The sequence below is a fragment of the Engraulis encrasicolus genome, chromosome 15, assembly GCF_034702125.1.
Source record: "Engraulis encrasicolus isolate BLACKSEA-1 chromosome 15, IST_EnEncr_1.0, whole genome shotgun sequence".
Taxonomy (NCBI): Eukaryota; Metazoa; Chordata; class Actinopteri; order Clupeiformes; family Engraulidae; genus Engraulis; species Engraulis encrasicolus.
The window spans coordinates 35,398,532-35,413,684 of NC_085871.1; the positions used below are offsets into that span (position 1 = coordinate 35,398,532).

The window sequence follows — 15,153 nt, forward strand, 5'->3', positions numbered from 1 at the left end:
GGACTGTTTCGCCCACGCACGCTTGCGTGGCCATTTGTGTTAACCTTTTGCGCCCGCAAGTCACACCAACACACTTACCCAACTTTTCTGTCTTTCAACTTGTGTTCAGATGAGTTGTTTGTGTAAAAAATGTTTGTACAGTATATAGAAATGTACTGTGTTCTTTGTCAAGACACCTGTGTGATGGATGGTGAACATGGTGTAATTTCTGCCTTATTTTCCCTTTCCTTGGTTTTTCTTATTATACAGGGTGTTTGTTAAAATGTTTTTTGCATTAGCTAGCTGGTCAGGAGGGGAAAAACCTCAGCATACTGACCATTTTGCTTTGAAATTACTTTGACCTTTTGGTCTTACTCCAAGTGTGCAGGGGCCTATACTACAAAGCTGGTTCAGGGTAAGTTAAGGTGTAAATCATCTAATATTACATCTAATAATAAGAAAATGAGGACTCCAGGCTCTTCTATTAGATAATTTACCTCTTAACTTAACCTTAACTTATCCTGAACCAGCTTTGTAGTATAGGCCCAAGTGATTTTGCAGGTTTGGATTCTTTGAAGTAAGCTGCGTTGTGACTCATGCATGTGAAGTACCGTATTGTTTTTACTTTTGGTATTGTGAATAACCAACTACTAAATAATAATCACTTCGTGATTTAACGTATGACTCTGTTTTTGGGATCCCTTGCTGTGTCCAAGTGGCTAGGTGTTGCACTGATGATTTGTGTTGCAAATAAATAAGCTTTATTTGAAAAAAGTTGTGTGTATCATTTCAGATTTATTTGGTTGGTTTATATAAAGATTAAGTAATTAAAATGTATGCATTTTTGTCATCTATTAAATTGCATAAATCTTATTCATTCTAAATGCATGCAATTTTGTCATCTATTAAATTGCATAAATCTTATCCATTCTAAATGCATAAGTCTTATTAATACTAAATGCATAAATTGTGGGTTATAGGTTTCAAATGAATAGGATTTATTCAATGAATTTCTATACATCCTATAGGTCTTGGTTTTCAGGATTGCATAAAACTTAGCTATTCAAAATGTATGCATTTTTGTCATTAATCAAATTAATTAAATCTTATGTTTTGGGGCGAATTATTTCTGTGAGTGCAGGACCGGCGATGAAAAAAGCCCTGTAGCCGCCCACTTCACTTGGATTTACTCTCATTGTCCTGCACCTGGCCCATCGGGTGGGATGTGCACACATCTACTTCTCTGAACTGGCTTACATTTGCCACATCGCTCAGGAGCACTGTAGGGAGATCCAAGCTGATGTTGTAGTTTAACAGCCAACGTTCTATTTCAATCCAAAGCGTAACAGTTAAAGGACAATACAAAAATAAGTGTTCTGCAGTTTCCTCTTCTTCTAAACAGAAGCGACACAATGGATTTGTTTCTTTACCCCAAATATGAAGCATTTTCTTTTAAGAAAAAAATAATTTATATTGAAAAAAATGTATTCTTATATCTAATGATGACTCAAACAAATTATTGGAGATTTCCTTCCATAAGAGAGGAGAATCCATCATTTTTTCCCAGCTATCAAAAATGTTACTTGGGAGCTCAACCAATTTATCTGTAAATAAAACTTATATATTTCCTTGTTTATTTTTGTTTGATTTAGCCATTTGTTCTGCTTTATATTTGGTCTACACACTAAATTACTGTCACTGCTCGTTTTAATGTTTTGCTTCCACCTTGATGGTAGAGATGAAGTTAACTGATTGTATTGTTGAGTTGTACATATCTCTCCATACCTGTCTCTTAACTGTTTATATGAGAGGATTTGATGTTTCTCGTTTACAATGTCATTCACAAAAAGAATTCCTTTAATGAACATTTGCTTAAAGAAAATAACTTTGCCTCCACTCAAAATATTAGAGTTAAACCACGAGATTTGTTGCAATATATCTTCAGCCTTTTCTGGAGGATAATACTGAAAGTGAAGCCAACTTTGCAGTGCCTCCATCAAGAAGCTAGAAGCTTTCTGTATAATGCTTTCCATCATCAAAGTGTGTTTGACTAATCTGTAAAAATGAGTACATTTTTTTCTCAAACAACAGATGAATGTTCCTGAGCAATTTGCTTGAAAACCAGTCTGGATTTTAAAAAAAAATGTATGAGAGATGCTTTTAATGATTCATTCATTAAAATTCCTAACATAATTGTTTCATATTAGTTAAAACAGACACACTTTCCGCCACTCTTTTCCACACATTTTGGTCCTGCTCTAGTCTAACTTCATTCTGGACCTCCATATTTGAAGCATATTCAAAAATCGCAGGTGTAAATATAGACCCTTACCCTTTTATTGGACTTTTTGGTGTTCCTTCAGAAATTCTTCCAATACAAAGGTCTGAACTAAATTGCATTGCCTACTCTTCACTTCTAGCACGACGCCTCATTCTTTTGAATTGGAAAAGTGACAAACCTCCATCTTTTGGTAGATGGATTTGTGATGTCATGTTTTTCCTCAAGGTAGAAAAGATTAGATAGGCTACACATTGAATGGGTCAACAAACAAGTTTCATGTTATATGGCAATCATTCATTTCATATGTTGAACAGCTGACAATGCACCTGGTTGTGTAATGCATTCATTCATTATGTGCTTGGTCTTTGTCAATATCCTGTAAAATGAGTGCTTGTCTTATACCAACAAATATGTCTTCTACAATATGGCAGCCCCCAGCTCTTAAAAAAATGTCTTAATTTCTTTTGAGATCCTGTGCAGAACATTGGACAATTAACATGAACTCTGAGTAATTTTCTTTTCAGGAAGAATATGGTGACTATTCTTTATGGGCCCCTTTTTTGTTGTTGTTTTTTTGTTTTTGTTTGTTTGTTTGTTTTATTTATCTGCTCTTTTTTGTCTATTTTGTATTCAATCCTTCATGATGATTGTTTGGTATTTGGGGGGGAAAAAAGTTCAATAAATAAACATTGACTAAAAAAAAAACCAGACACACTTTGTTTCGTCTTGTAGTTTTAGATATCAGATCATATATCAGATATGACCAATTTACACTTAGGCCTATAAGACATTGCTGGGTAACAGTTTCCTCAAACTGTAGCCTATTTCATTTTGAAAGTTAATGGACTTCTTTGAGGGACCTGTAAGCCAGGGGCGTCTCCATTGAAAATCTGACCCTTTTCGACCAGCAAAGAAGTTACTTTTACCACTGTCCTTACTTGACCCGACTCTGACCACATGTTGAGATCATGTTGCAGTCAGTGCCTTTCTTTAAAAAATATTATCTGATCAGAAATAATTGCATAATGGTGTCAACAGGCTGACAGACAAAATAAACTGAAAGTAAACTCTTAAAGAAAGAGATGGGGGAGTGCATCTTGAACATCTTGAACATCAAAAGGAGGGTCCAGAGCAACTCTGCTATTACAGTTTTTCTCGCTTGCTTTTACAGTTTTTCTCGATTGCTTACACACTATTTTCGGAATCAGTTCTCCAATTCTCAAAACTCTACACCCAAATCTCCATACCTCACACACAGTGGGCAAAACTCTTCACTACCTCTGAAAAATGCACGTCTTGTCTCAAAACAATGTACTCTCTTCAAAAAAGGTCATTTTGTTCTGAAACGACACACACAAGCAGTCATTTTAATACACTCTTATGTGAACCATTAACACTAATATGCACAAGGTAAAACTCTATATTCAACTTGACACACAGTAGAAACTCATTTTCTTCACTGTTCTACTTACTAATGAGGATATTTTTCTGTAATAAAATACTTAAATATTGTTTTTAGACTCAGAGTACACAGATGTGTGGCAAAAAAATATTTTTTACATATTTTTTCTGACATTTAAAAAAATGCACTAATTTATTGTAAAATACTGGGTAACCACATGAAAGTAATCTCTTGTATAACACATTTTGGAGTTCAAAAACTAAACAAATGTGTTTTCTCACTGCATCCACTCGTGTTTTCATCCATCTCACATACAATGTGTGTCCTTATGGGGTGATGATTTCAGATTGTAAACCGGTATGAAGAGAGTTCGCATGTGATGAGGAAGTGAACATAGTATGGCAGTTGATTTTAGTATTTTGAATGGCAGTGTGTTCAATGCGACAACCAGGGATTTTGAAAAGTGTGTGTAATCCAGAGAATTGTGTGTAGTGGTTTGAAAAGAGTGTGTTTTAAAACTGAAATGTTATTGTAAAGAAGGAATTGTGCTTAGTGTTCAGTGACATTGGTTAGGGGAGTTGGGAAATGGGTGAGCTGTTCCGAGAATTGTGTGTGAAGTACCAGAACTTGTGTGGAGGCAATCGAGAAAAACCAGTGACAGTAAATAGAATATACTGTCAATGAGAAAAACTGTAACACAAAATTTTCGGAATCAGGTCTCGAATTCTCAAAACTCTACACACAAATCCCCAAAACTCACACACAACGGGCAAAACTCCTCACCCCTGAAAAATGCACGGCTTGTCTCAAAACAATGCATGTACTCTCTTCTAAAAAGGAAATTTTGTTCTCAAATGACACACACAAGCTGTCATTTCAATCCACACTAATATGAGCCATTGAACACTATGGTAAAACATACTCAGCTCATTTCTTAATCTAGCCTGAGTATCATCCTCCGTAGTGACCGCGCTGGCTCAATACTTTCGCTTGCTGACCACGGAGTCTGACCCTGCAGCCACCCCCGGCAGTTGGAATTCAGATATTCGTTCAGTATCTGAATAGCCAATAGGCTCGCTGATAGTCTAAGCCCCTCCCCAAGCCCTCTTACATATTCAACTGAAATACAACAACTTGATGATGGCGATGTGATGTCTGTAACCAGGACATTTGATAGTGCTTGGTGTAAACTGGGACATTGCCGTCCGCCAAGACCTTTGACGGGCTTTCGGCACTGACACTGCGCAGCTCTTGGGCAGTCACACTGGGCGTTTCTCTTCTGTTCACTTTAATGGTTTTAGTTGACAGTTAATATCTTCATAACAGGGTTGGAACAAGCGCAGCCCCATTTTAGTTTTCTTTTTTTTTTTTTGCTGTCACACTCGACGCATATACACAGACACAAACCGGGAAGGAGAGAGGGTGGGGGCTGCTCCGTGGGCTGTGCATTTGGCGCATATTAAACAACGCAACTAGTAGTTTCCCAATAAAATTTGAATCATAATGCCGTGGATCCAATACTATAATATCATATAATATTGTCCTTAAGTCTGAGCGATGCATTGATTATTTGTTTAGGGTACGTTTTCTGCCAGCTAAATGCAAGGGGGAAGGGGGCTATATTAGCAAACAAGACGATTGCACAGTTAGCCTGCTAATTTTAAATATGATCACCTGGAGCTAATAGCCTTCACATGGCTTAATCCATCCCTGTTATCAGTCCGCTTGAGGTTTTTGCTTCGGGAAAGTGAAAAAAATGAGGTCCTAATTAATCTTCAGATGGTGTCGGACCCTGACGGTGCCATAGGCACACGTTGTATGTCTCCCTGAAATCGTAGGTTTTTGACGGACCTCGACAAGTTCTACACTCCTTAGTTACCGTTGCTGAGCTCGGATTGGTTGGCGGCCGTTTGTGGGAGGGGGTTTGCGAAAGGCTAATTCCCTCATTAAGTGAGATAATTTCCAACTGCCGGGGGTGGCTGCAGGGTCAGACTCCGTGGTCAGCAAGCGAAAGTATTGAGCCAGCGCGGTCACTACGGAGGATGATACTCAGGCTATTCTTAATCCGCCCCGATGACATGTGTTCCATGCGACAACCAGGAATTTTCTTCATGAAAATTGTGTCTAGGCTAATCCAGAGAATTGTGTAGTGTTTTGAAAAGAATGTGTTATAAAACTGAAATGTGTGTAAAGAAGGAATTGTGTTTATTGTTCAGTGACATTGGTTAGGGGAGTTGGGAAATGGTGAGATGTTTCCAGAATTGTGTGTGAAGTACCAGAAATTGTGTGGAAGCAATCGAGAAAAACTGTAAGCCCTTTGCTTTATTAATGCGACACGCACCAACTAAACTAAACCACTAAACCACCAACTAAACTAAACTAAACCAGCAAAATTAGCTGATCGTAAGACAGGGAGGCCTATCCATTACTCAGTGATGTCACTAGTGTTGGAAGGACAGTGTGGCAGGATTTTTACATCTACTTTTACTTTTATTCAAACCTTGTTATGAGGCTACAGGTGATATAGACCTACTAATCTACTGCCTGTGATAAATCCTTTATGTGACATTTGACTTTGACCCTGCCCTTGTGACCTTGACAGAATAAGCATTTAATGACGTGCTTGTGATGCGTAAGCCGGGATTGTCTTAAAAAAGTGCTGAGTGTTCAAGGATAGGCCTACCTTACATAACAAGTAGTCAGTGTCATAGAAAATCCTTGCAGATCTACCATGACCTTGACTTTTGACTGTGGGGCTCAGTGATGCAGCAGAGTGATGTATTCCTACAGCTCTGGACTACAGGAAAATTCATTGGAGAATATTTTGGATGCCTTATAATGTGACCCCACATGTGGTTATCTTGCATAAATACAACCTTAACACATCTGAGCAGAAGTAGGTCCTAAATATCTTGGGATGTTTTTTTTCTCTCCTGCTGACATTATTTGTTTTTACATTACATTACATTGCATTTTGTTATTACTTAGCAAACTGCTGGATTGAACATGACTTCTCCTAATCGCACATATTTGTCATTCACACATTTTTAGTTGAATTCAATTGGAGTCACACATCCCCTAAGACTTTGTGTAGTTGTAACCAATGGCATTCCACGATTTAGACTGTTGGACACGCCTCTGTCATTTTCGGCCAATGAACTTGTTTGTTCTTTAAATTCAGAAAGGGGATGGGCTCGCGCGCCGGAAGCACGCATGCATCAGTACTTGCATGGTAGCGTGCGGTGTTAGCTGTGGTGGTGTCCTCGCTTGTGTCTGCATTTCTGACTAAAAATCCTTCATGACACCGACCTAAAGTTGTTAAAAGGTTGAATCGCTCGCTATTGGCTCAGCCGTCAAACATGGGAGCAAATAATAGCACGCGACGGGTCTCCTTTGAGTCGGATGAGAATGATAACATAACGATTGTGAAGGGCATAAGGGTGAGTGACAGTTACTAGTGCAGTGCTAAAAACAAACAGAGCTTCACACATTTGTCAACTCCAGCACACCCTGAACACAAACCGCGAATAAACCCGTAGTAATCCAGCACATTGGACATGTGTTAGACGTGATGACACTGAAGTACTGACTTTACTTTTCTGTCATTTGTGAGAGCCACGCTTGTAGCCCGGTAACGTGGCTAACAGAGGCTGTGTGTGTGCTGTCAGAAATGGTACATTGTGTTCTACTTGGTCTTGAATGAAAGTGGTGGCATGGTTTTGTTCACCGACTCGGACAGTGGTTAATCATCCTTGGCCACGCTGATTAGAGTAATTATGTTCTGCGGCATTCGCCTGCTTGCGTGACAGCCCAGAGGAAGCTGACCACAGTAGCAAGCTAGCAAGCTAAGACAGCCAGTGAGATGCTTGGTTACCGGTATCTCTCTCTGTCATAAGCCTAGAGAACGTTACTAAAACGTGGCTCTATAGAGCTAGTAGAACTTCATTGTCAGTGATGGGTCATGGGTTTGGCACTCGCAAGAAAATTTAATTTGCTATTTTTGCTTTTTCTATCATGCTTATCTTCTATACTTGCTGTTGTAACTTGTAATATGAAATTTGACATAGTTAACCCCCTGCTTTCTCCCATGGAGTTCTCTCCTATATACATATCCGTAGGCCTACATGATTATAAATCATATTGCATTGTATTACCGAGTATTGTAGTTATCCAAGTTATTCAGTGCCTGTCAAATATGGGTAAGCAATTATGGGCATATAAGCTAATGAAGTCTTGGGTGATGATGTTGATTCCCCCTCCTGACTGTGACCTGGTCTGCTCCACTTGCAGCTCTCTGAGAATGTCATCAACCGCATGAGGGAACCCGCAGCCCCACCACCACGCAGCCGCCCCCCACCTCCCCCCGTGACCCCAACGCTCCTTCCCCCGGTCCTCATGCCTCCTCCCGTCGAACACTTGCCCACCATTGTCCCAATAGTCCCTCCGTTCGACCCCATCACCTCCATGCCACCTCCACCCCTGTCAGAGCCCATCAAAGTGCCTCCACCACCTCCTCCTGAGCCTGTGGCTGCGGAGGCGGTCGCCCCACCACCACCTCCTCCAGTAGTCGAGGAGCCTGCTGCTCCCCCTCCCCCTGTTATCACTCTGCCAGCCATCACTGAGGCACCCGTGGCTCCTGTTCCAGTCGTGGAAGCTGCTGCTGCTGCTGCACCCCCTCCTGCCCCTGAGCCGGTGTCAGTCCCACCTCCCACTCCTGTAGTTGAACCAGTTGTAGAATCACCACCTCCTCCTCCACCTGTAGTTGAGCCAGTGGCTCCACCACCACCTGCACCTGTTGTTGCTGAGCCAGTGGCAGTACCTCCACCTGTTGTTGAAGCACCTCCACCTCCACCCCCCGCCGAGCCCATTGCTCCCCCTCCACCTGTGGAAGTGACGGTCCCACCAGTGCTGGAGGAGATCATTTCACTTTCTCCTGTGGTGGAGGCTGTTGCACCACCACCACCGCCACCTGCTGCTGAGGTACCTGCTCCTCCTCCACCCGTAGAAGTTGCTGCTCCAGTTGAACCAGTTGCCCCACCACCACCTGTTGAAGTGGTTGCTCCACCACCCCCAGTTATGGAGGAGGTTGCCACTCCTCTTCCACCACCCCCCTCTGTTGAAGTTGTTGCTGCAGCTGAAGCACCTGTTGCTCCACCAGCAGAACCTATTGCCCCTCCACCTGTCGTAGAGGTTGTGGAGGTAGTTGCTCCGTCTGTGGAGGTTGTAGAGATCGTTTCGCCACCTGTGGAAGTGGTTGTGCCTCCACCTGCTCCGGTTGAGGTCGAGGTTGAGGTACCCGTTGCTGCTGTGGCTGAGGCGGAGCCAGTCGTCGCTCCTCCAGTCGAAGTGGTGACTCTTCACATTGTGGAGGAGCCTGTGGTGTTGATTCCAGCTGGTGAGTTAATCTCTTTCTCTCTTTCTGTGTGTGTGTGTCTCTCTCTCTCTCTCTCTCTCTCTCTCTCTCTCTCTCGCTCGCTCGTTCTCTCTCTCTCTCTCACACGCGCACACACACACACACACACACACACACACACATGCAGACAGACACAATTTTAGGGCCATATCAGTCCATTATTTTCTCTTGACCAGACACATGCAATTAGAAGGGCTACAAAATTAACCTAAATTATTCGAAAATCGCTTTTTGGGCACCCATGACGATTTAAAAAAATGAAAATCATGATCACACAGGGGGTGATATATTGACCTGCCTTCCTGCGTCCTTCAAGCCAGAACATGTTGACAGGCTGGTGTGTTTCAGGCAAGAAATCTGTAGTCATGCCAAGGCTTCATCATGCTATTGCCTTTCACATAAATATTACAATTCTGTATTATTTTGGTCATCCCTTTATATTATACATTTTTGGTTATATTTAATTGTTTTGATTTTAAATAATATTCTGATTCTGCACAAAATTCAATTGAATAATCATGATTTCAATTTTGATCCAAATAGTCATGATGATGATCATTTTTCCATAATCGTGCAGCCCTAGCAATAATAGTACTGTCTGCCTGCTTGTGCACATACTTGACAATATGGCATGCCATGGACACTCTCTCGCTCTCTCGCTCATTCTCTCTCTTTCTGTCTTTCTTTCTTTCTTTCTTTTTTTCTCTCTCACTCTCACTCTCTTTCTCTCTCTCTCTCTCTCACTCTCTCTCTCACTCTCACTCTCTCTCTTTTACACACACTCTTTCTCGTACTACAAACAAGTAAGCTTACACTGAACCAGAGCATGCTGTAAGCAGGGAAGCTGACTGGGGGGACAAAGAGGTCACTTGTCCCGGGCCCAAGGAGACGGGAGGCCCAGAAATGTGTCCTCAATACATTGTATCGGATTTGGGGCCCTTTCAGATGACTTTGTCCTGGGCCCAAACAAAGCAGTCAGCAGCCCTGCTGTAACCTGAGAGCAAATGTCATTGTGTGCAGTTTCAAGGTTGTGAAAGCCGTGGGTAAAAATACGCAATTAAACACCTAATTAATTTGTGGAATGCCAATTAAATTTGGCACACCGGGAACTTGAATTCTGAAATATTGGAAAAAGCGGTCAGCAGCACTTAGAAGATGGTTCATTTAGGGTGTTTATTCCAATAGGTCCTCTCTTGTGCTTTCTCTGTAATGTTAAGCATGCATGCAGTATAACATGGCATATCTATGTGCAAATTCATTTTCAGCCATTTAGTTGAAACTGACATGGAAGGATGTTTGTCAAACTGTGTTTGGTACATGTGGAGAGACAGCAGCTGTGTTTGTTGGTGGGCAGTGTCTGCCCCACGCTGTGGTGCTGTGCCCAGTGGACACGTTAGAAAGGTCACAGTCAGGCCTCGTCTTGGGAATGTGGAAACTAGGACTGGGCGGTTAATCGAGTTTTACGGTTTCTCGAGAAGTTTTATGAAATCGATTAATATTTTGACATATCGAATATCTCGAGTTTAGGCTGTAAATGCGTAAGATTTCGCCACTCTGATTTCCCTTCTGTGCTGTGGAGCGGTCCGCCCCGCCTCCTCCTTGCGTGTGTTTTCCCCTCAACAGAGCTGGCTCCCCTCCCCCTGCTCCTCCTCCTCCTCCCCCCCCCCTTGCGTGTAGCGGCGTGTGTTTGTGTTGATAAACTCTTTCAACATGGCGGCGCCCACAGAAGAAGCCCAAACAGCAGAATTTGTTCCAAAGAAAAGGACGAACGGCTCAATAATATGGCGTTATTTCGGATTTAGAGCCTCTGATGAGGAGATTCTAAGAGGCTTTGTCCGTTGGTCCGTCCGTCCGTGACGCTTTTTGTCAGACATCTTTGTCCCATACAACCAGTGGGGTAAACCGGCTGTGCTAATACAGCCGTGATGCGTTTCCCAATCATTGGAAACCGCTTCGAAATGATAATAAACAACTAAAATATGATTTAAGTGTTTCTAGAAAGTTACCGCTGTTTTTATAAGTGCATACAGTGACACTAATAAGCGTTTATTACTGCCGTTTTCTGTCTATCACCGCTGCATACTGACGATGCACCCCTCGCTTCACAAATAAGTTAGTGCCGCCTAGGAACAAAGACCGGTTTACTTTCGTTCCGCCTGGAAGCGGTCCGGAGCAACGGGCCTGCCTCCTGTCTGACTCTAGTCTAGCCTTTGATCTCACATGGTTTAAGCATTTTGATGCTTTGTTGTACTTTTTATTTTTGTGCATATTATCTTCCTTAAAATAACAAACAGAACAAAAAATTACATTGTAATTTCAACATTGAACATCTTTTGGCTAGATAGCCACCGAGCTTTTTAAAAAAAAAAAAAAAAAAAAAACTTTGCTTGGAATTTTTTTTTGGGGGGGGGACCTGTTTGCACTTAAATAAAAAGAAAAACCTTTGCTGAATTTCGTGGGGTTTTTTTTCCCTTGCATAGATATCGAGATATATATCGTATATCGAGATATAAGCTTAGCAGACACTAATCGAGATTATTGTTTTTCTCAATATCGCCCAGCCCTAGTGGAAACTAAGTTCACTTGTCTTCAGCTAAATACAGTAGAGAACTAGAAGAGAAGTCAGACAAAAATGGAGACTTCTTCAAATGTTCTACATTGTAATATGTAACTTAGTATTGTTTGTTGTCAAACTGTGTTAGTACGTGGAGAGAGCAGCTGTGTTTGTTGATGGGCAGTTTGTTGATGGGCAGTGTCTGCCCCACGCTGTGCTTCAGTGCCCGGTGGACACATGAGAAAGGTTACAGATCAGGCCTCGTCTTGGGAATGTGCAAACTACCAAGGGTCACCTCAGCAGTTCACTTGTCTTCAGCTAAATACAGTAGAGAACTAGAAGACAAAAATACAGACTTCTTCCAAGGTACATTTTTATAGTATTGTTTACTCTACGTCTTGTTTCAAGCCATCGTCATTCTGGTCAGTTTTGAAATGTCATCAACTCTGACATGTCAAATGACTGGGATTAATTAATGATATAATGTAACCTTACTCATTGCTGTGCAGAGTTGTCAAAGGTATAAGTTAAAAAAGAAAGTTTCTTTCCAACACGGGTTACTTGAGTAACCAGTAGACTTGTGTATTTGTCTTACGATCAGCTAACCATGCGCTGGTTGGGTGAATTTTTTTGTAGGTTCTTTTTAAGTTTTTAGTGTTTTTCAGTAACAACACAGTCTAGATCTAACCTCTGCTGTGTCATACTTTTCACTTATTCCAAAAATGTCTTCGACCATTAGATTACATTATTGATATTCCAAGCAGAGGACTAATCTTTTGAATGAGAGAAAAAAGGAGGAGTCGAGTCGTTTTCCTTCCGCGGCCTTGCCGTTGTGTCCCATATTATGATTCATGGCTATCAGCACTACATTAATGAAACGATTAATTCCCTCTTGTAATAAAGTTAATGAATTGATGCCGTAATTAGAGTCTCCCCCTTGAAAGAAAAAAACCCTGCTGCTCATCATAGGTGTCATGTCTGCCCTTTCCTCAATTGCAAAGTTTTTAGAAAAGGGGAATAAAAAACAAAAAGCAAAAAGTGCCATCAAAAACTTTCGAGGTGAGGTGAGGTGAGGTGCTTGTATGCAGAGGCATGTCCTGAGGAACTGAACACAGATTTCGCTCAAGGTTATACACTGGTGGCGTGGGATGGAAAAGACAGAGCGGAGAGCATGCATACCTGTGTGTGTGTGTGTGTGTGTTTGTGTGTGTGTGAGTGTGCGGGTGCGTGCGTGCGCGTGCGTTTGCGTGTGTGGGCGTCCCTTTTGATGTTGATGCTGTTGATGATGACTGGGACGGCGGTGTGGTGTGGGCGATGTTTCTCCATCCGTGTCCAAAGCACAATCAGCGAGGCAATTAGGGAGAAGGCCAATCAAAGCTGTGGCGCAGTGGCCACGGTGATTAAAGTGGTAGTTCGCTATTTTAGACATTAAGCCCTGTTTGTGTGACTTCTGGGGTGAAGTAGAGATGTTCTCATCACAATTTTGACCTTTGGTGCTGACCGGAGCATTTGGGTATCCAAGACTGCAGCCCCCCCACCTTTACATTGACTCCAATAGACCCCTCAAGCAATCGATTATAAAATGGCATTAAACTTTCGTTTGAGAAGACATGGAACTCACCGTGTGGTCAGTGGTAGACAGCGATAAATTGACCCGAAAATTGCAGCGAAATATGCCTTCTAACTGTTGTTTAGCATTTGGCGGACCTATTTTTCCCCAGACGTCGTTGAATAGCAGTAGACATCCAGCCAGTAGGTAGCGATAGTGTGTTGTTTATGTAGACATCAAGGAGCGAGGTAGAACGGCTATCTTTGAGCGGGACTGGCCACAAAAACTACAGATTGCATACAAACCATAGATAGTAACGTAAACAAACGCACCCCCATTTCCGGTCGCGCGGAGTAATACTAGTCAAACCAATACAATCAATGAAGACGGACAATAATGAATATATCTTCTCTGTAAGCATATTTCGCGGTGATTTTCGAGCCAACGTATCGCTGTCCACCCCTGACCACTCGGTGAGTTTCATGTCTCTGCAAATGAAAGTTTAATGCCATTTTATAATCGATTGCTTGAGGGGTCTATTGGAGTCAATGTAAAGGTGGGGGGGCTGCAGTCTTGGATACCCAAATGCTCCGGTCAGCACCAAATGTCAAAATTGTGATGAGAACATCTCTACTTCACCCCAGAAGTCACACAAACAGGGCTTAATGTCTAAAATAGCGAACTACCACTTTAAAAACACACACACCTCCGCATTCAGCCTCTTCAGTACACGACACGCACACTTAGAATTACAAATCAGACCCCAATCCTCATGTCCCCCTCATCCAATCCGCCCGTGGTGTATTTCAGTGAACAGTAGTATACATTTCATTTTCTGGATGTTGAGAAGACTTATTTTTGCATATAGGGGTACTCACTGCCAGTCACCCCAACACGAAATGTACATTTCAGTTGACATTATGTTTCTTTTCTATTAATTTTACCCCCCCTCCCTTCACTTTTTGCGTGTATGGCATATTTACCGTCTTACACTGCATCTCCTCAGTGCTGTACCATTTCCTCTCATGTCAAGGTTTCTTTTAAAAACAGCAGACTAACGAGAAACTTCCTGGAGTTGAGTTGACAATGACTCACTGCTTGCTATTTTTAACCCCCCGCCCGCCCCCCACCCCCCTCTACAGTATATCAATATATAGGCCCTTCACTGCTGGCGAGGAGAGGCCGTTATCTCTCCGCCTGCATGCCTGCGAGACTAGTATGAGTTCGCTCAGGTATCTCGCCTGGCATGACGCGGGGATTGCTTCACTGCTGTGCTGCTGTGGTGGAGTTTTTTTTTTCTTAAGTCTTGGAATTCACAGCTTCCCACATCAGAACTCCTTAATGAGGTGATTTTAGCAACAGCCAGTGAGGTGTCTATAATGAATGTTTGCAGGTACTGCAGCCTTGCTAAGTCTCCTGCCATCCTTCACCTGCTTTCTTTATACTTTCGCTCACACCCTCGCTACGTGTTGTTGTATTATAATACTTTGACGATGGCAGGTGTTGAGAAAAGGAAGGCAAAAGAAAGTAAATTTAGGCTACCATCAGTTTGGAACATTGGACGCTGCTTCTGTTGGGCACAACTCCCATGGCTCCAGCCAACAAAAAAGTAAACACGAACAGAACAAACTATTAGCTGTATGACCTTGACTGCCTATGTTTTATGTGCGTTTCCGTAAGACGCAATTGTGTGCTGTATATAGTGTGCCAGTTAGTTTGTTCTAAGAGTTCTATGTGCCTGTGTGTGTGCGGCGCGGCGTGCCGTGCACACATACATATCCTAGTTTCAGCAGGGTTCAACTCAATATCCCGAGGGTGGCACACCTCCCCGACGACGAGGGAGGATTGATTATGTGTGCCCACGAGTGGTGGCATTAAAGTGAGGCTCTCCGCCGAGCCGTGTAGGCCGTGCGCGGGCTCGTCAGTCAGTCTCTAAATCAGCCGGGTGTCGCCATGCGTGCTGATTACACACGGC

The 15,153-nt window shown here is 42.3% G+C and overlaps 1 protein-coding gene across 1 annotated transcript in view; it reads left to right on the forward strand.

Annotated features, from left to right (window-relative positions):
• Positions 1-6,889: 6,889 nt before the first annotated feature.
• chchd3a (coiled-coil-helix-coiled-coil-helix domain containing 3a) overlaps positions 6,890-15,153 on the forward strand; it is a 128,037-nt gene continuing 119,773 nt past the window's right edge. Inside the window, exons 1-2 of the mRNA XM_063217438.1 lie at positions 6,890-7,102; positions 7,953-9,057. Coding sequence (XP_063073508.1) covers positions 7,022-7,102; positions 7,953-9,057 — 1,186 coding nt within the window. The 5' untranslated portion in view covers positions 6,890-7,021. The remainder of the gene's footprint in view (positions 7,103-7,952; positions 9,058-15,153) is intronic.